This window comes from Micromys minutus (assembly GCF_963924665.1).
Source record: "Micromys minutus genome assembly, chromosome: 5".
NCBI lineage: Eukaryota > Metazoa > Chordata > Mammalia > Rodentia > Muridae > Micromys > Micromys minutus.
In genome coordinates, this window is record NC_137974.1 from 74,042,585 (window position 1) to 74,062,330 (window position 19,746).

At 41.5% G+C, this 19,746-nt stretch overlaps 2 protein-coding genes across 3 annotated transcripts; both read right to left on the reverse strand.

Annotated features, from left to right (window-relative positions):
* Window positions 1-7,575: 7,575 nt before the first annotated feature.
* PTP4A1 (protein tyrosine phosphatase 4A1) lies at window positions 7,576-13,137 on the reverse strand. 2 transcript variants are annotated; one of them, XM_080917236.1, is made up of 5 exons: window positions 12,999-13,137; window positions 11,958-12,050; window positions 11,575-11,705; window positions 11,013-11,087; window positions 7,576-10,397 (listed from the first exon to the last, which is right to left on the reverse strand). In XM_080917236.1, the coding sequence occupies exons 1-5, from the start codon at window positions 13,101-13,103 to the stop codon at window positions 10,160-10,162; spliced, it is 642 nt and encodes a 213-aa protein (XP_080773362.1). In that variant the 5' UTR covers window positions 13,104-13,137; the 3' UTR covers window positions 7,576-10,159. The 2 variants fall into 2 exon arrangements, with proteins under 2 accessions (XP_080773362.1, XP_080773361.1); XM_080917235.1 differs by having other exon boundaries at window positions 7,576-10,401.
* Window positions 13,138-13,428: 291 nt separating this feature from the next.
* On the reverse strand, window positions 13,429-16,345 carry LOC308420966 (uncharacterized protein). The gene is made up of 2 exons (XM_080917237.1): window positions 16,213-16,345; window positions 13,429-13,569 (listed from the first exon to the last, which is right to left on the reverse strand). The coding sequence occupies exons 1-2, from the start codon at window positions 16,249-16,251 to the stop codon at window positions 13,474-13,476; spliced, it is 135 nt and encodes a 44-aa protein (XP_080773363.1). The 5' UTR covers window positions 16,252-16,345; the 3' UTR covers window positions 13,429-13,473.
* Between the last annotated feature and the right edge of the window lie 3,401 nt (window positions 16,346-19,746).

A 19,746-nucleotide genomic window follows, 5' to 3' on the forward strand; every position in this document is an offset into this window, starting at 1 on the left:
TCTGTCCAGCTGAACCGTGTCTAGCCTGTTTCTGTGACCCACGTTGTCTTTCCTCCCTGGTTGCTAGGTTGAGTCCACAACTCAGCTCTCAAAGAATGAAAACAGCGCTCGCGGTAAACACTGCTGGGTCAGTATCGCTGTGTTGTGTTGCCCTGGACTCCTCTGAACAAAAGAGAGATTTGCATGGGTCTGAAAGTGAACACAACGGGAGCTTCGTGGTCACGGATGTGAAGCTGGGGTTAGGACGGAGGTGCCGAGCCCAGGAATCCCAAGCTGACCTGCTGTTTGGCTCAGTTTTCCTTCTCTTGCCACCTGCTGGCCTCCTTGTCAATAGCAGTCCCCGAGTCATCTCTCCCAGTGACTAAGCTCTCAGGAATATGCTCACTCAAAAACACCCATTTCCCCAAGGGACAAAGTCCAGCGATGACTGCAGGAACACAACCTTTGTAAAACTGCTTTGGAGATGGTCACCCTTGCTCTTCTTTGATTTCTGGGCAAGCTGCCATTTGTCTACCCATCAGGCACTTAAGGCAGACGGCTCAATGCCTATTTCTCTGGTCTTCTATCGTTTTATAGACCACCCCCACGCCCCAGTTCTGCAACAATATTCATATTTGTCGGAGATCTAATTACTACAGCAAGTCCCTATTCTTAATGTATTTGCAGAAAGTTTTGTTTTCCTTGTGGTTCTTTGCAGATACTTCTGCCATCTTTGTTGCAATAAGCCGAGTCCACTCCGTAGTTAAAAAATGGCTACCACTTAGAGCTTATCTGTTAGCTAGCCGTCCTCGTGCTAGGCAGGAAACCAATACGCTGGTACCAAAACAAACAAACAAACACCCTCTCTCAGGATCTTCTCTTATTTCAAAAAGGGGAACTTTTACTACAGAAGAACGTAGCAAATTTGATTCTGTTTCACAGCTACATATTCTCCTTGGACAACTCACAGAGAGGCTTAATTGCTCTGACTGGATTAGACCATTGTTTCTTCCTCTTTTCTACACATCAGCGTACCCCGAAAAGTCTTTTGCTTTGGCTACTGCTGTTGCTGCCGTTTTTGAGCAACGTCTCCTGTGTAGCTCAGAGTAGCTTCAGACTCTGGGGTGCTGTGGATTACAGGTCTGCGATCCCCTGCCCAGCTCATGAGGTTTTTGTTTTGTTTTGTTCCACTTGGATAGAAACTCAGAAGAGCAGCAATTTCCTTGTTTTGGGTAGTGTCTTTTTATTAGTATCAGCATCTGTCACAGAGACTATGATGTGTAACGAAAGCCTAGATTCATGGCTTTAATCAGACTCTCTGAAGAACTTAGCACTGATTAGCAGACAATTATTTTTTTTTTAACAAGGAAGTAGGCAGGAGATGCCTGAAGAAAAGGCAAAGTTTGTCCATACAGATGATCTCATTCGAGGATGATCTGTAAAACTGATAGACTCATGACTGAAATCTCCCATTGCTTGAGTTGGGAAATTATTGAAGACCAGAAGATCCAACACACATTGCTAGATAAGTCTGAGGCAGCTTGTTTATCCTACACATTCCTCAATGAGCTACCAAATTGCACAGCACCAGACTAAAGAAGTAACTTGTGTGTGTGGGTGTGTGGATGTGTGGGTAGTGGTGGCCCACACTCATCTTCCCATCACTAGAAAGCTAAGGTAGGAAGATCGAAAGTTCAAGACTAGCCTGAGCAACTCGGTGAGACAGGGATCTCAGAGTAAAAAGTAAAAAACGGGAAATGGCCCCTAATGACATTTTCCTATACTCACAATGTTCAGCCATCATCAGAGAACCTTCCCCCATTGCCAGACATTGGAATACTTAGCCCTAAATGGGCTGTACCCATCAAATCTCTGCCTCTCATAGCTCAGGGAACCGGGCAAAAGAAGAGGTAGAGTCTATAAGAGCCAGAGGGGAAAGAGGACCAAGGAAACATGAGTCTGTAAATGAACATGAGCGAAGCTCACATGAATCGTTATAATTTTAAAGAATGAGTAAATGAATGAATGGATGGAAACATAACCACCAGGGTAAAGGTTAACAACTGCCACTTATACCCACTGGGAAAGGGAAAAGCCAGTTTTGTCCAGCAGAGTTACCCAGAGTGTGTCAAACACAGCAGAGGCAGGTTTCAGGTTCAGGAGTAGTTAACCAACATATAATGGATTTCACAGTTATATATATGCTTTTAACTGGTTACAGTTTGGTGGTGTTTTGGGAGCGGGTGGGATAGTTTTATTTTGTTTTCTTGGTTTTAGGGATTTCTATTTTTGTATTTTTTTTTTGTTATTGTTTTTAAGAAAGAACTGGATGTTGGGTGAGTAAAGAGGAAGAGAGGACCTGAATGGACTTTGGGGAAAGAATATATAATCAAAATTTATTTAAATTTAAAAATTATTTTAAATAATAAAAAATACATAAAATGGGCTGGTGGTAAAGTTTAATGATTTGCCTAGCATGTACAAAGTCCTGGGTTAAAGTCTCAGTGGTACTGAGGAAGGAAGAAGGAAATCAGTCAGTCCATCAATCAGCAATCGATTAACAAATTATTGTAAGGCATATAATTAGTTGGCTCAAGTTAATTACATAATTGATTATATAATTAACTCTGAAGATGGTGACTAAGATGTTTGTCAAAGTGTCTAAAGTTTCTATCAAAATTGGATATTATTGACATCCATTGGACAAGCATGGTGACTACAGTTAATAATAATCCATTAAATGAGTACAATTTTAATGTGTGCATGAAAAAGAGAAAACAAAAAATAATGATGTTAGTTTGTTTTAATCATTCCATCATATAAAAGTACCAAAATATCACATCATATTATAAAATTATGAGTATATAAAACTATTATTTGTCAATTAAGATTTTTTTGGCTAGACATGGTAGTTCATGCCTGTAGTCCTAGGACTTTGGAAGTAGAGGGGGAGTCATAGTTGAAGATTATCCTCAGTCACATGGTGAGCCTTCCTCTAACAGCAAAACAAATAAGTCTGTGTAGTCTTGAACTTTGGATTCCATGTATCAGTATGATTTTGAGAACACTATGGCACGTGTCACATAAGGTGGCCAGGAATCTCCAAACTTCCTGCCAGACCTTCCCAGTGCTGAGGTGGTTACAGGTTACAGCCAGGCACAGCTGACAGATGCACTAATGTTTCCGTTAAAATTACCTTCAGTTTGCCACGAGTCCATTCCATCTGAAAAGGTGCTTTTGGTCAACCCTCATCACCTCCATTTTGGTCCCCAAACCACATGCTAGTCCTCTGACCTCCATTTGCATGTGCATGTTGTGGAAGGTGTATACACACACACACACACACACACACACACACATGCACACACGCACACACATGCACGCTCGAGCGCACACACACTAAACAATCATATATATGTAAAGAACTGCTTTTACATTATTATCAGAGTTACACTTACGTTTCTTCTCTGGTGTGGTATAGGGCAGGGCAATTTCTTAAAAATATGAAACAATCAAGGAAATCTAGAATGATTAGATACTTAATAATATTAAGCAATTGTTGATTTGGGGGTGTGATACTCTTATATGTTCAGAAGAAGTAAAAATTATATTTTATGAGTGAACAATGATATCTACATCTATATATTTTATATATGAGATTTGTTTTAATCTCCCACCACAGTAGAGGTATATTAGGCATCTATTGCTACAAACTGTCAACTTAATTCAATATTTACCTCACTGTGTCTGTGTCTCAAGATTTAAAAGCAATTATTTGGAAGGTTCTTGAGGAGAGTGAGGGTATCTGGAAGCTGACTTCTGGTCTTGCAGCTTCAGTTCCTTAGTGGCTGAAGCTACAGACCGTATGTTCTTCCTGTGTGGGCCTTTCCATGGGCAACCTGGGTAAGAGGTAGCCGTCTTCATGAGAGCCCAGTGTGGATGCTGATCTAATTCTCTTGAAAATAGTCACATCTTGCTGATACAGATGGTGATTATGATATTTAGAAGTTGGTGCTCTGCAACAGCCCGAGACAGAGCCATGTCCACCTTATTTCCTTTAATACTCATTTTATTCCTTAAAGTAGTGGTTCTCAAATTGGTTCAGCAACATGTGAGAAATGGAAATTCTCAAGCTTCTGTCAAGTCAGAACTGTGGGTGTTTGTATAAAGCCCAGCAATCTGTTTCAACAGGATCTCAAGTCACTTTGGAGCGTCAAGAGATGTTTGAAGTTGGACAGTCACCATCATAGTGAATAGGCACAGGGAACATTTACCCACCCTTTCAATTTTAACATGCCTTCAAAGTTCCCATAACTTTTTTTCCCCCAAAATAAATCTTCAGAAAAAGAAATCACAAACTTGAAATCGTGGAAAGAGGTATAATTATACATTAGAAAACCCAGGAAAGGAAACTAACTTCTTGAGTTTGAATTTTTTTTTTTTTTTTTTTGTTTTTTGTTTTTTGTTTTGTTCTATTTAAGGTAGAAGAATGGGGCTGGAGAGGTGGCTCAGCTGTTAAGAGCACTGGCTGCTCTTCCAGAGGACCTGAGTTCAAACCCCAGCAACCACATGGTGGTTCACAACCATTTGTAATGGGATCCAATGCCCTCTTCTGGTGTGTCTGAAGACAGCTACAGTGTACTCACATACATAAAATAAATAAATCTTTTTTTTTTAAAAAAAGAATGAAAACAAATGCTCCCTGTGAAGGCCAAACTCAAAGAAACAATGGTGTACTGATAAATATTAGTTGTTCTTGAATATTCTATACCACAGAGTATGGATAGTTCTTAAAGGTGGCCACAAAGCAGAAGCTAAGCATCCCACCTTTATCTTTTTAAGGCAGAAAGAACAGGGAAGCCAGCTGTGTCAAAAAATGAGTCCAGATAGGGGCTTCAACAAAGGTGGTCTTCAGTAACAGAGAAACCCTGGCTTGAAAACAAAAACAATAACACCAAAGAACCAAGTCACAGCAGCAGCTTCCATTGTGCCTGTCCCCAGAACTAAACCACAATGGGCTTTTTCATTCCTCAGAACAAAGTAGAATCATTGGGCAGAATCACTGTTTCAAGCAGAAGTCGTTCAGCCAGTTCTAGTGCCTCTGTCGTTTGGGTCCAGGGTTAATTACCTAAAAGCCTCAGGTGACTGAGAAGTTCTTGAAGTTGACTTGACTGATAAGCTCTGTGGAAGCCTCCAAGCAGGTGACACACTTACCCACTGGTACCCACTACTTCCAGACTTCAGGGGAAACTGACCCATAGACTTTTCCATCCCCTAAACTCCTTTTCTGATTTATAAAACCTAAGTGCCGCCTCCCCCCTACCACCCTCCCCCCCCCCCCCCCGTGCCTTGTGCAGACAGTGTCATCTCCACAGAGACTGTAATCGTTGCTGATTAAAGAACAGCTCTGCTTCTAGAATTGCCTGTCTTTGCCTTACTTTCACAGTGCCCCTGTCAACCCCTAACACCAGGAAGAATCTGATTTGCATGTGCAATCAGCCAAGCAACTCAAGGCTGGGGCTCAACCTTCAAATGTTCATGCTGTCAAGAATTGGCTTTGAGCTGTGCTTCTGTGAAGAGTTTGAACATCTGGATGTGCCGGCAGAGAGCAGGGTCAAGTTTGCCCGGATTTATTTTCATGTATAACAGATTAAGCATAACTTCGGCCACCACTTCATTAATGTCTACGTATTTTCTTTAAAGTCTGTGTTTTAATGGTATTCTGCAGATGGCTTTGGGTAAAAATATTTTCAATATATGTAAATTTTCAGCAGGGGCATTTCAGTGTTTCTTTTACATATCAAAACGTTTAGGGAGAGGGTTGTTTTGGTTCAGATAACATGTTGTACACCCAGGAGTTCGTGTTTACATCTTGACCTTCTACTGGTAGTCCCACAATTTCAAGGTTTAACATAATCTTAGCAGTTTCTCACTAGTGCCCAACACCTAGGATGTAATTGTTTATGCAAAATAATCATGAATTCCAGATTCCAGCCAAGTAAGAAACTAAATCATTCTTCAAAGCTGGAATCTTTTCACCTTAGCTCTGTAAGAAGCCAGACTCTACTTTCTAAAGAAAAGTGATGGACTCTCCTGGGCTGAGTGAGGTTGTAGCCCAGTGGGTGGAGTATTTATCTAGATGCTGCAGGCCCTGGGTTTGATTTCCAGCACCACCTGCCTGCAATTCCAGAACTTGGAAATGATCAGAAGTTCAACGTCATCCTCCAGTAACAGGGAGATTGAGGTCAACCCTGTCTCAGACAACTGTCAGTGGAAAATAAACTAGGGGGTAAAAATGCTTCTCCCAGGATGTGTTTGTCCTAGCTGGCTTTCCACTCCCGTGGTAAATGACCAGAGAAAGCAACTTGAGGGCAGGCAGGGCTTATTTCAGCTTGTGGGCCATAGTTATCACCCAGGGAGATAAGGGCAGTAGCACAAAGCAGGAACCTGGAGGCAAGAACTGAAAGAGAAACCAAGGAGGGAGGGCTACTGACAAGCTTGCCCGCTCCCTCAAATTCAGCTCCTTTAGTGAAGCCCAAGCCCAGAGGCAATAGGGCCCACAGTGGGTCCTGCTTACACCAATTAGCAACCAAGAAAATGCCCCACAGATATGGCCAACAGCCCATCTAATCTGGGCAATTATTTTCAGTTGAGGGTCCCTCTTCAAGGTGTGCAGTTGATTACCAAGACTGGCCATCACAATACTGAATTTAATCAGTGAACAAACTTCCTAAGGTCAATTCCTAACACACACACACACACACACACAGACACACACACACACACACACACAGACACACACACACACACACACACACACACAAACAAGTAAAGCCAGAATCCAAACACACACACTCACATGGACACACACAGACAAGTAAAGCCAGAACAAAGAATTTTAAAGGGACAAGGCTGTTTTGGAAGCACCTCTAATTTTGCATTCAAACTAGGGAAACACCTGGGCACGTAATTCTTTGAAGAGGTATTTAAGCGTGTTCCAACCAGAACGTTAGGCTGCAGGTTACCATTGGTGCAGATTCGACCATCATGCTCAGTGAAAATAGACAATTGCCTTTCTTCAGCTGAATCCCTCTCGTCCTTTCCTGACTCCCTTTCTTTGGCCTTGTTTTTTTGAGATAGGTTCTCAAGTAGTAGAGGAAGCCACTGTGGAGTACTACACATTCAAATAAACTGCATAGCTTGGTATATATAAGACTCATATATGGAATTTTCTTTTCTGAGATGGGATCTCACTGTGTAGCTCCGGCTGGCATGGAAAGCAGAGATCTGCCTGCTACCAGTTAATGGAATCCTGAGATTAGAGAGTGTACCCCTACACTCAGCTTCAAGTATGGGCTTGATTTCTGATTTCTACCTGTTAGTTACCTGGCTGGAGGCTCACATCCTTGACTGTAAAATACTAAGTGAGAGCTAGTCAACAGCTAAGTGCGCTCTCTAGTCAATCCGTGTCTAGTGTACCACTGCCAGTTCCATCCTCAATGCATAAAGTGACTAATGAAAACGAACATTTTAATTTTCCTTTTCCTCCAGTACGGCTTCGTGTAGTTGCTTAAAGGTAATGCAGAAACACTGACAGACACTTTGAAAGCAGTCTTTAATTTCCAATTCATGAGTTAAGGAGAACACACAACATTAATTCAAGGACTCTAAGAGTGGGGGGTATAAATGTGTACAGCAGACACTAATTTGTGTATCTTAACCTTTCACTTATGAATTAAGAAATCAAGTCACTTCCCATTTGAAACACTCACCGAATAACATTTCCTGAAAACTTCATTATTGAACAGAACCAGGCACCACTACCTTCTAATTCCTTTGCAGTACTAGCCAGTGTTCCTAACACAAAAGATCCCTCAGTTGAGATTACAGCTAGCCTATGGGACCTGTTATCATTTACATCCTGGGACTTGACCACATGCAGTGTGATCACTTGGCCCAGCACTGAGGGAAGCTTTGCCCTCAGTGGGCACAATGATTGCTGGCTACTGAGAAATGCCCCTTGGTACCTATTTTAGTGTCACTTCTAAAAGGAGACTCCATTTTCTGAGTAATCACATCAGCAAGTAGTCACTATATTATCTACTAAAAGTGCCCCAACTTAATCAAGCACATGACATATTTAGACACAGCATTTCATGTAGACCAGGCTGGCTAAGTTATAGGTGAGGATGACCTTGGATTTCTGATTCCTGTATATTTATCTGGCTCTGGGAAGTAAACTCAGGACTTCCTGTTTGCTAAGCAAGCATCTACTCACTGAGCTAAACTTCCAACCTCCCACTGAGTACATTTTATAACAGCCAACTTGCATTTAAGAATTCAGCTTCTAAGTCCTTAAATTCTTATCAGACCAAAGGTATTTCTTGGTTGGTAATGCAAAGTATTGCTGTATTCACAGAAAATATAAAGCAAATACCAGTTTATAACATACAGGTTAAATTTATAATGCAAAGTGACTTTTAGCACCATACATCAATCTCAATAAAGTCAAATTTCTCAACAATCATGACAGCACCTTTCTCCTCCCAATAAGCACATTTATTTATGGGCTGTGTGGTAACAGTGTATCACTTAGTAATAAGCAAGGACCTTTTTGATGCTAGACTGGCATGTAACACCTTAAAAGTATTAGAGTATCATTTCAAATTTTCAAAGAATCCTGTTCATTTAGCATGAACTAGGAAAATGAAACATTTCAGATTATTGAAAGTTAAAATTTATTAAGCCACCATGTGCCAAATACTCAGGTTCAAATTAATATATACAGGTATGTAATGAACTTAAACATGAGAAAACGGGATCGGAAACCCAGAGCTACGAGTGACTGATGGACTGACTAAACTCAAGGTCATCACCTACTACAGACTGTTCTCCCTTGGTACCCAACATCCAACTGACTCAATTATCTGGACCTTTAAAGAGCAGTTTTTAATAAAAAGCACTTGGCAACCCTAACAAATTTGTTTGTAAATTGAAATGATAGTAATCGAATCTCCGTTTTCTACAAATTAAGTTAATTTTAAGCAAAGTAACCTCAGTGACGAATGTGTTTCATCATTTATTTAGATGTTGAAGCTCTCACACTAAGTTTTTACAAGCTGGTGAACACTGACAAACTATTTCTCCCACAGAACTATATCCACACATTCGCAGACAGTATAAATATGGTTGAACTAACATTAATACATATCACCTTTTTATCAATTACATAATAAAACAAATGATCAAGTATCCAATTATTAAGTTACATAGCTCAAAAGGCATATAAAATATTTCTGCTCAGTTCGCTAGCAGATCCCACTTTTTCTTTTTTGCAAGAGTTTGGGAAGAGAAGAGAAAACCATAATTCAAACAAGTTGGAAAGCTTCTGATAGGTAAGGAAAACAAAAGAATTTTGGGAATTTTGATTAAGAATTGGTTAGCTACGACAATGTATCTCTATGTCTTAAAAAATATTTACTAAATTAAAGAGCATACTCTACATGTTCTGCACAAGACAAAGGCAACATATTACTAAAAATACTTAATAGCCTCCTCTCGTTTCTTTTTCAGGCCCTCCCTGTTAGGTTGCACCTGAGTGCAAACATTAAATTAACTATAAGGCTTTTTGTCTGAAGACATTATTGAAGATATGTGCTTCTGTAACAAAGTTGATTTTCAAATGGAGGTTGCTCCAAACAGCACAAAATAAGACAAAGACATTAAATAATCGCCGCAAGACTTAGTTTAACAAATAAGTGACAGCTGAGCAAACCTGATGTGTTGTGGTGCGTGTGTGGGAGATGTAAACACAGAGTGAGCAGGCAGATAAGGAGAACCCTGCAGTGTTGGAAATGACTGAAGGAACACACCATGGAAGGTCTAGGGAGTTTAGTTCCTGGGATTTTGGTTCTGTATGATGATAAAAATATACAAGTATTGTGCTGGGTCTTTTGGCACCTAATCCTTCTAAATTCCTTATAGACTAATAGTATTCTGGCACAGGAGTACATTTAATGACATAACTCAACACCTCATTTTAGGGAAGGTCAATTGGTACAAATAAGCACATTTTAAATGCTGACCAGCAAAGCCTTTTGCTAAGTGTCCAAACATGTTGATCACAGCCCACACATAGAGGTTGCAGTTCTGCCAAGCTTGTGGCCTTGTAGAACTGTTTTCAATGTTCCTGTGGAGCTTCAGTAGACTTATATAGTAAGCTGACACATTGGGTAATTACGGATGACAAATCAGGTCCCATCTGAAGTCTCCTTTCCAAGGCAATGGCATCAGGCACCCCAGTTTTATTGAATACAACAGTTGTTTCTATGACCATTGGAATCCTTGAAGCGGAGCCGCATTTTTGGACGGTACTTCTCCAGATACAAAAGTTGCTTGCTGTTAAAAGCTCCACGCCGCTTTCTGGAGGGAAACAAGGAAAAGACAGAACTCTTTTTGATCATGATAGAGATTAGGAGTACCATTTTTGGTGGCAAGGAAAATGAAATCAAAAAACAAAACAAAACAAAAAAAAAAAAAAAAAACAAAAAAAAAAAACTATCTAGAACAGAGATTTCTAAATATGCCAGTTTTATTTAACTTTTAACCTATAAATGATTCTGAGACTAGGGCAAAACACCTCTCTGTTCTTAGATTTATACATCTCAGCAAAATGTAAATTAAAAAGCACATTGAGTCAAAAAGCAGGAAAAAAAATCCAACAATTCTCTGCATGAATACAAAAAGGTTGGATCCCTGCCTTAGTATACTTATCTTAAAAAATATCTATTTGGGGGGATAGTTAAGAGCACTTGCTTCTTAAGAGGACCAGGTTTAAGTTCCCTTCGTGCACTAGGTGGCCCACAGCCACCCAAACTTCACTTCTATGGCATTCGATGCCCCCTTGGGACCCCATGCATACAACATATACTCAGAAAGCACACACATCAAAACAGTTAATACATGGCTTGGGTTTTACTGAATTCAGATATTTACTAATAAGCAGGCATGAAAAATAAAGGTTTATTACTTACTGTCTTATGAATTGTACTGCATCTTCATATTTCATTCCACCTTCAATTAATGCGAGGGCAACAAGCACTGGAGCTCTGGTAAGGTAAAAATTTGGTCAATAATTAAACCCTGTAAAACTAGTTGTTCATACACAATATAAAAGCTTAGCTTTGATGCTATAGGCTTAGGATCTCAGCTACTTGGAAAGGTGAAGCATGAAAATTACAATTCCCAAGCCTACTACTGAAGTGACTTCAAGACCAGCAGGGGCCACCCAGTCTGAAAATAAGGCAAGTGGGGACGGAAAGGTACAACAGTGGTAGAGTCCTTGTCTAGCAGGCATAGGGGCCAGGGCCAATCCCAAATAGAATCTGGAGTGTTGAAACTTTCAACTTAGACCTTTATCTAAAACAGCAGTTCAACCTGTGGACTCCATATCAGATCTATATATGATTCACAACAGTGGCAACAAAATAAGGTTTTAATTGGCGGCCACCAGAACATAAGGAACTATATTATAGGGCTGCAGCAATAGGAAGGGTAAGAGCCACCGAGCTAGGAGGAAATCAGGTAGTTCCTTACCTGCCGAGGCCTGCAACACAATGGACAGCAATACAGCAACCAGGTTCTTCACGAAACTTAATCTTCACAAGACTTAACCAGTCATCAACAATCTGGTTGGATGGTGGTGCACCATCATCAAAAGGCCAGTCCTGATTCAAAAGAAATGTTTTAGAACTTTAACTTAGCCAGGTACACTGGTACACCCCTATGTCCCCAAATCTAGGAGAGGCAGGCAGCCCATTAGTTCACAGCACTTTTCTGGCTAACTGGGCTATGCAACAAGACTCTCAAAGAGCAGATAAAATGCTTAATTACATGTTACTATTGACTTAAAAAACATGGTCTGATGATCTAAATAAACTTTTGTAGTGTAACAAATACATAAAAACTCAAGTACTTACAAGAACACGAATGCCTTCTTTCTCCACAAGAGTAGTGTCGTAAGTTGCTTCACATACTCTTACTATTGTGGTAACTCCATACTTCTTAAGTTCCTAGGAAACAATGCATGCATTAAAATAAACCACTGAGGTCTTTGGAACTGTGTTCTTGCTGTGCCCTGTGCCATCTGCACCATTTCTGATCAGCTAGTAAACAAATGGTAAACCTGTTCTTCATGTTTGCTCCACACTAGAGTGAACAGGACTGCTAAATAATGCTATACTGGGGAGAATAGAAACCCTGAACTCTGGTAAAACAAAAATCCAAACCCCAAATTTTTCCTTCTGTGAGTACTTGGTACATCAAGTTACCAGGTGCTGGTCACCTCACTTTGAGACATCTCTCACTGTCCCGCAGCTTGTTAGGAGGCTAGGCTGGCTAGCCACCAAGAAGCAGCAGGGCTGTCTGCAGGAGCAGTGAAGTGCTTTACTGACTGGACCTCCTCAGACCCAAGTCTGAGAATAATTTCAAAGGCTCAAGTCCTCACTTCAATTTGAAAAAGCAACTCACCACTAAAGACAAATCCATAGACTTACGAATGCATTAGTTATAATTCAACTCACTGACATTATAATTTAAAAATGATGTAACATTCAACTATTTATGCTATCTGAGCATCCGTAGATTTTTATACTTCATAATGTGTGCTCACACAAGGTACTTGGAATTAAATTCCTTGTACAAGCAAATTGGTCTCATAGCGGTCACCAGAAAACAAGAAATTAGCAGCTGAAAATTATCTTCGATTCAAAGCACAGATAAAATCAAAGACACTAATCCAAGTTTACTACACTAGGCTAAGAAGATATATGGAAAGTCTAAGTGGTAGTCTCTGCCTTGTTAATTTAACTAAGCAAACTCAAGGGTACAGTTCTCAAGGTATAGCACACCTCTACCATTCAAATATTTCCTCTCTGAGGATGAAAACCATAGATACAACAATTTTCAAGCAGACTCACTATTAAACTACAACATTAGGACATTAAAAAATTGAATCTCACCTCTATAAATTTGTTTAAGGTCGCATTGGTTGGATTGTGTGTAATAAGAAATCTCATGTTCTTGTATGTGACTTCCACAGGAGCAGGGCGGTTCATTCGAGCCATGTTAATTTAGTTTAAAAAACACCCAAGAGGGTTATGAAAGAATTAAAAAACTGAATACAGAAATGATTCAAAACAAAAAAAACAAAACCAGCCTGAAGTCTACTTTAATATTCAATATACTCCACTTGAAATTCTCAGTGCTTTGAGTATGAATCAGGAAACGGGCAATGAAATGAACCTCCTAACAAGAAGCAGTGATTCTTCAATCCAGTAATACTGAGGCAACACAAAGGAAGTGCACTGAGGTTTACCCCATCCAGGTCTGAGCGCTTGTAAAATGCTCTGCAGATTTCAATTCAACACGCCGGTGTCCAGGTTCTCCACTTATTTACGGGGGCTTCTTGGTGGAGTAGTAATGAATTTCTACAGTTCACTTGTCTGCACAGAGGCCGTGCTGTGCCTGGCAGTAATCTCCACTGCCCTTCAGAAACTCCATAAATGTGTGACCAAGAACACCACAGAACTGCTGTTTAGAAGAAAAAGAAAGCAAGAAAAGAAAAAGTTATTTTCTAATTCCAAAGCAATATGTCATGATTTTCCCACTAAGTACACAACTGCTCAAGTTAGAGACAAACTAATTTGACATTAACTTTTACTTACATTACAAAATTCAAGGTTACTACATTTTAAATCAATAGGCCTAAATCGAGCAGTTGCAGGCCCATTAGAGTGGTCACTGCTACATCTGGAATTCCATTTATACATCTATACACATACACTTACTCCTTTCAGTTAGTTTTGTTCTGGCCCCAACTATGTACACTGTTTTCTAGACTGCCTTAGCCTACCATTTTAAACACAAATATAAACTTCATGTAGTCTGATGCTTTGATGTCTTTGCACAATTCGCTGAATTCAGACATTTCAAACATTTCTTATATTTTGTTATCAAGCTACTGTGATCAAACTAAGGAGATATCTGTTATATGATCTTATAAAGCATTTTAAATAAATTACTCCTTAATTTTAGTCTCTAAAGTTTATATTTGAAGACCTGCCCATTTCCCTTTTGTATTCTGTAGCAGCTCCTTGGCATTAAAAATAATTCACACACATCCATGGCTTTAAGTATCAGCATTCTCACAGTAGGGAACATTGATCTGGCACTCAGGAAACTGTGAAGGTGAAGTGTGTAGAAGGTGAACTGTGAAGGTGAAGACTGTGGGACTCATCTCTAGGGAGGTTGCCTGGAATGCCAGGCAGTCTGTTTCTATAAAACACATTGCACTGAATGATTGTTCTCTAAGTGAAACTCAGTAATCTCCTGATTAAAAACTCCCAAGAACTTTTTTTATGCCATTTCTTTGCATTTGCTCTTGTAAATACAATTTACTTAGGTCTTCAACCATATCCTACTTAAGACAAGTCATGTTCAAATAAAATACGCAATTTACCTTTTTGCTATTTTAAAACTCCAATTCCAGTTACCTGATATAAAACTAAAATCCAACTCAAATATGAAAAAACAATGTATGGTAAGACTTTTATAATGGTCTCAAATACAATGTAACTATGTGACAAATACTATTTCCATAAGCTCCTCTTTAAAAATTAAACCGTAGTCATGTCAGCACCAAATAGTATATTAATATTCACACGATATTTTTTCAAAGCCTACCTTTCAAGTAAACCCATTAGAAGAAAATGAGCATTAACGAAACCTTTTACGGTCTATCTACTCTAGGCAGTTTGTGTAGGAATGAATAAAAGCCAAATCACTGTCCTTCTGAACAAACGACTTTCTCCGGTGAAACAAAGGACTAATCTCCCCAAACTCTCTATTTACTAGACGGTACCACAGCAAGACAACTTATTCTTGACACCAGTGTATCTCAAAAGATACACCTGTCCAGTGCATAAAGAAAAAGGAACAAGTGTGTAAGACAGTAAAGATATTGGTACTTCAGGGAGTAGACTCCCAATAATCTGAAAACATTGTTATCTTTTGAGGTACATTTTTTTCTTTTGTAAATTTGGCACTTTATGGGACATTCATAGACAGGATCTACATACAAAGCCTTTAATGAGTTCCATTAGGAAGTGGAAAAGCGGCAAGAAAATTTTTTTTTTCCTGAACTGGTTTGAAATGAGTGGAGCCGCCCAGTGGCTGGAGGACACTTCTGTTAAAACAGTGGAGACCACCGACACCCTTGTTAATATGCCCCCATTCCCTCAAAGGCAAAAAACTAAAGCTAAGACACGAGAAAAGATCTTCCCATTTTAACTGTACACACCAACAGCACATAACCAGAGAAAAATGATCATTTGTGTGTGTGTGTGTGTGGCATTAGCTTAAGTCAAGTCGGTCCGACTGCAGAATAGAACCAATCTGTGGAATCATCTGCTTTATCCAATTCCGTTCCAAATACACTCAGGTTTCAGGCAAGTCGCCTAATCTTGCGAATGCAAGGCGCAGTTTCCTGCCCGAAACAGGTCGCGCTTGTCTGGTTCTCCAACCGTTTAAGCAGGCACGAAACAACCAGCATTTAAAAAAAAAAAAAAAAAAAAAAAAAAAAAACGAATTAGAAAAAAAGAAAAAGAAAAAGCAAGCCAGGATGCACGACCTCCAACCCCCGAATCGAGACCTCGGGTCAGTGCGACACCGTAGAAATTTCGTCTCACCGGCGGTGGAATGGTGCAGGGCTGCTCGTTCAACAGGAGCCGCGCAGTTCTGCCCAGCAGCTCCTGTTGCTCCCGGCACCAGAGCGGGCGGCCCGGAGCGTAACCCGTCTCGGGGCCGGTTAAAGGACCCTCTCTGCCGCCCCGGTCACCCCTACCGACGCCCGGCGGCGATCGGGCAAGTCCGGGCTTGAGCGGCGCGCACAGCCGCGAGGTCCGCAATCACGGGTTCGCGGTGGCGAGCGCGGGCGGCCACCGAGGCCATCTTGGGAAGCCCGGGGCGCCCGGTCCCGGTTCCCCCCCGCCGCCCCGCCCGGGCCACGTCCACGACGCCCTCGCGGCTTCTCGGGACAAAGGCCGCCGGGTCGCAGGCGCACAAAGCCGCCGGGCTGCCCGGTCGGCCGCTCCCGGTCCGGGTCCCGCCGCCGGCCAGCCTCCCTCCCCTCTTCAGTCGCCCGCTCTTAACAAAGGCCCGGCCCGCGGTACTCACAGGAATATGTCTACTCATTGAAGATTGTGGCCTAATCATACAGCCGATCCCGAGGCGGCGCAGGCGGCGGCGGCGGCAGGGCAGGCGGCGGTGGGCGTCGCGGGGCGGCGGCAGCGATGCAGGCGGCGGGGGCACCAGACGACCATGCAGTGAGCTGCCCGAGGAGCGTCGCCGAGCCGGCCGCAACCCAGAGCCAATGCGCGCGCCCAGGCGCCCTTGCGTCACAAGCCCGCCCCTTTATAGCCGGCGCGACGTGCGCACCGGCGGCGGCCAATCACGGCGCGGAACGCCAGCGGCGCTGGGCGGGGCCCGGGGCGCTAACGTCACTCGCGGCAGTCGCCACCGGTGCGAACCGGTTGATGAATGGCGCGGAGTGCCAGCCGCTCTTCACCACCAGACGCGCCCGTCTCTAGGGCCCCGGACTTAGTCTGGACTTGGAACGCGGCTCCGGCGGGAGGAACCCTGTAGCCCGAGGCCATAGCTCCGCCGCGCTGGCCAACGGTTTACCTTGGCACTTGCGCCCCAGGATCTCCGTCATCACCCCATATTGATGTCGCATGACCGCTGGGCGGGTGACTCACGGCTCCAGAGCCCGGCCCTAGGCTGGGACTAGGGGTTCGCGTCACCACCCGCACTTCCACGTGGGAAGGTTCTCCGCAGAGATTAGCCCGTGGAACCGGGGAAATGTCTCTCTCTCTCTCTCTCTCTTTTTTTTTTTTTTTTTGAGGCAAGTGAAGCCTAGTTGCTCCGGAGCCTTTCTTCTTCCCTTTTTTCCTCCTCCTTTTTAGGTTACACCCCCAAACTGCTGATGCTGGCAACTGCTGTTGGCTCGGTTGTGGCATTTCGAAATCACATGCATCCTTTCTTTGTACTGCTGCTCACTCACAGATAATGAAAGGTTAGCTTTTGCTAAGGGGAAGCTTTTTTAAAAATTAAGAATCTTCAGCTTTATCAAGGACTGATGGCTTTTTTTTTTTTTTTTTTTGAGTCAAAAGCTAAGCTTTCTCCTTTTGTTGGTCTTCAGTCCGCTCCAGTGTCCTTTTAATCTAGGTTTCTAAGTGAAGCCTGAGCACCGTCGTTTCTGTATCATACAAGGGCAGCTTTCATCTGGGACAGGTAAACAGGACCTTTACCTGCTTTGAAGAACTCAGCTTTCCAACAACACTGAGGCCTTTTGTTCCCTGTTTTTCTGCACATTCAGTTGGAGAAACCATAAGAATCAAGTTGTGCCCTCCCTCTCTCTGTGTACCGCATTTTGTGATTTATTAGCACTTCTATTTAGAGACTTTCCTTGTGTAGTTAAACTCAACTGTCTTACAAACATGCACTCTGTAAGCAAAGTAAGTGCATTTGAAAAAAAAAAAAAAGAGGCCAGACCTTTAATAACTGCAACAAAAACAGCAACTCATTGTCACTAAAAATTGCTTGCCCAGGGGATCCATTTAAAGTCAAAAACTTGAGACACAGATCCCTTCACAAACAAGTGAAGTAGGGTAACGATTAAATTATGTAAGACAATGCAGGAAGATTAAAAGAAAAATCTAGGGACAGTAAAGTGAAGTTAAGCAGACCAGGAACAGAAGGCAGATTCAGTATTACAGACGTAAAACCTTTTCATATGACCAGTGACTCTGGATAAGTATTAACTTGAGCTTGGGGAAAATATGGGCAGAATGCATTAGTAAATAAGCTTGGCCAACTTGTATAATAACACATTTAAACATTAAATCAGCCTCTATTACTCCAAAGGTTGGTCAACTCAGTCAAACAAAATAATGACACGTTTTCGAAAGGGGAATTTGGTGAGCTAAAATAACTCAGCAAATAGTAAGCAAAAGTAAACCAGTGTCTTAGTTTTCTTGTACAACTTGTGGTGCAGATTGTGAGCTGTGTAATCCGCAGATCCTGTAATTGCTGACGATATGAGAGTTGCTGGTGTGCAGTACTCCATTAGCTGTCCTCACCGAGCACTAGAAGCTTGGCTGCTGCTCTCAGGAAGAGGAATCATCTCTGCTGGGATTACCCTTTTATAAGGAGTTACCACGCAGTCTTATTTGGAAAGGGAGTTCCATTATTTGCTGCTGAAAGAATGTATTTTAAACTAAGATACAGACTTGCTGGCCAGTCCACTAAATTTTCACAAGGCAGTCATGGCCAATCTCTTTGGCAGCTGCTGTTATTTGGTGCCTTGGGCTTATCGGTTTGCTGAGTGTGTCTGTTCTAGCCATTGAGTAAGTTGGAAGCTGATCTCAGGAATAACCCCATCCTAACATTGAGCAAGGTGATCCCTGAGGACTTACCCACTTGTGGTTGGTGCATTAAGCACCTCTAACAGACTTTAAGAGAAGAAAACAACCTTGAAAACCTAGTGATTAGACTCCTGAAACCCTAAATGGAAGAGAACCACTTTAGCCAGAAAAGATGCCACTGGAAGCTCCTTAATAAAACTTGTCCTTCCAGCTTTTATCAGCATATTCCTTGTATAAAACACAATACCTAGAAGATAAGCCAGGAAGGGAAGGTTGCGATGGAAGATTAAAGACCTCAGAAGGCAACAGATCAAATCTAAATGGAAATAGAGAATCTTCAAGCACAGTACATCTGTAAACAATGATCCCATTTATGCCAGGTGTATAAAAAGAGTTCACCCTCAGAATCTTTGGATTGTGTGGGGCCATAAGACACCCCGAAGAACTACATTTACATAGCAAAATGGTATTGTTGCACAGAAAGATCACATGTGTGAGAGTCAAGTAAGGAACACTAATGTATCGGTGGACTAAGTTTATTGGTATGGGCAAATACCGGATAGCTAGAGCTGAATAGGTGTGTAGCTACTTGGGCAGAGCTCCTATTACCATATTTAAGAAAGGTTTTAGCAAAAGTGGCTGTACAGCAATGGCCACTGTCAGTATTGTCTAGAATAGCAATTAGTAAAACTAAAAACTAAAACATACCCAATGGGTAAATCATTTACTTTTTTTTTTTTTTTTTTGTCAGGCTGGGTCTAGTTTTACAGACCTATATTCTGAATTACTTTGGAGAGTACAGGATCCAGCGTTCATTCTGTTCTCAAAAAGGAAAATTGTACTAGAGTGGCTAAGAGTCTGTTGCTTTTCTAGAAGACTAGATTTGGTTCCCAGCATCTGTGTTGGGCAGCTCATAACCTTTTATAACTCTAGAGTCAGGGTTTGTGACACTGACACCTTCCTCTAGCCTCTGCAAACACCATTTGCTCACACAAAAACACACAACTAAAAAGCAACAAGAGTGCTGGTGATATAGCTTAGTGGTTAGAGTGCCTTAAAAAGGCCTTGAGTTTAATTCCCAGAACTGGAAAAATGTTTAAGAAAAAAAAAAAGGAAATATTACTAGAGTCAGAGATGTACTGATGAATAAAAATACAGTACTATGTCAAAGTTTCTGTTGGAATTTTAGACAGTAATTTCCAATGAGCTAAGTTTGTCATAAATTTTAAGGAATCTAACCTCAAGGCCAAATCCATAGGCCAATGCAGGCTATTATGTTTTATAT

What these genes read in the sequence shown, in the direction of transcription:
- PTP4A1 (XM_080917236.1), bottom strand. Translation starts at nt 13,103, where the DNA reads ATGGCTCGAATGAACCGCCCTGCTCCTGTGGAAGTCACATACAAGAAC. An exon ending in CCTTAAACAAATTTATAGAG is followed by an intron (nt 12,051 to 12,998) that starts GTGAGATTCAAT and finishes ATTGTTTCCTAG; the next exon opens with GAACTTAAGAAGTATGGAGT. An exon ending in GCAGTACAATTCATAAGACA is followed by an intron (nt 10,398 to 11,012) that starts GTAAGTAATAAA and finishes CCCTCCAGAAAG; the next exon opens with CGGCGTGGAGCTTTTAACAG.
- LOC308420966 (XM_080917237.1), bottom strand. Translation starts at nt 16,251, where the DNA reads ATGATTAGGCCACAATCTTCAATGAGTAGACATATTCCT. An exon ending in CAATGAGTAGACATATTCCT is followed by an intron (nt 13,570 to 16,212) that starts GTGAGTACCGCG and finishes TCTTCTAAACAG; the next exon opens with CAGTTCTGTGGTGTTCTTGG.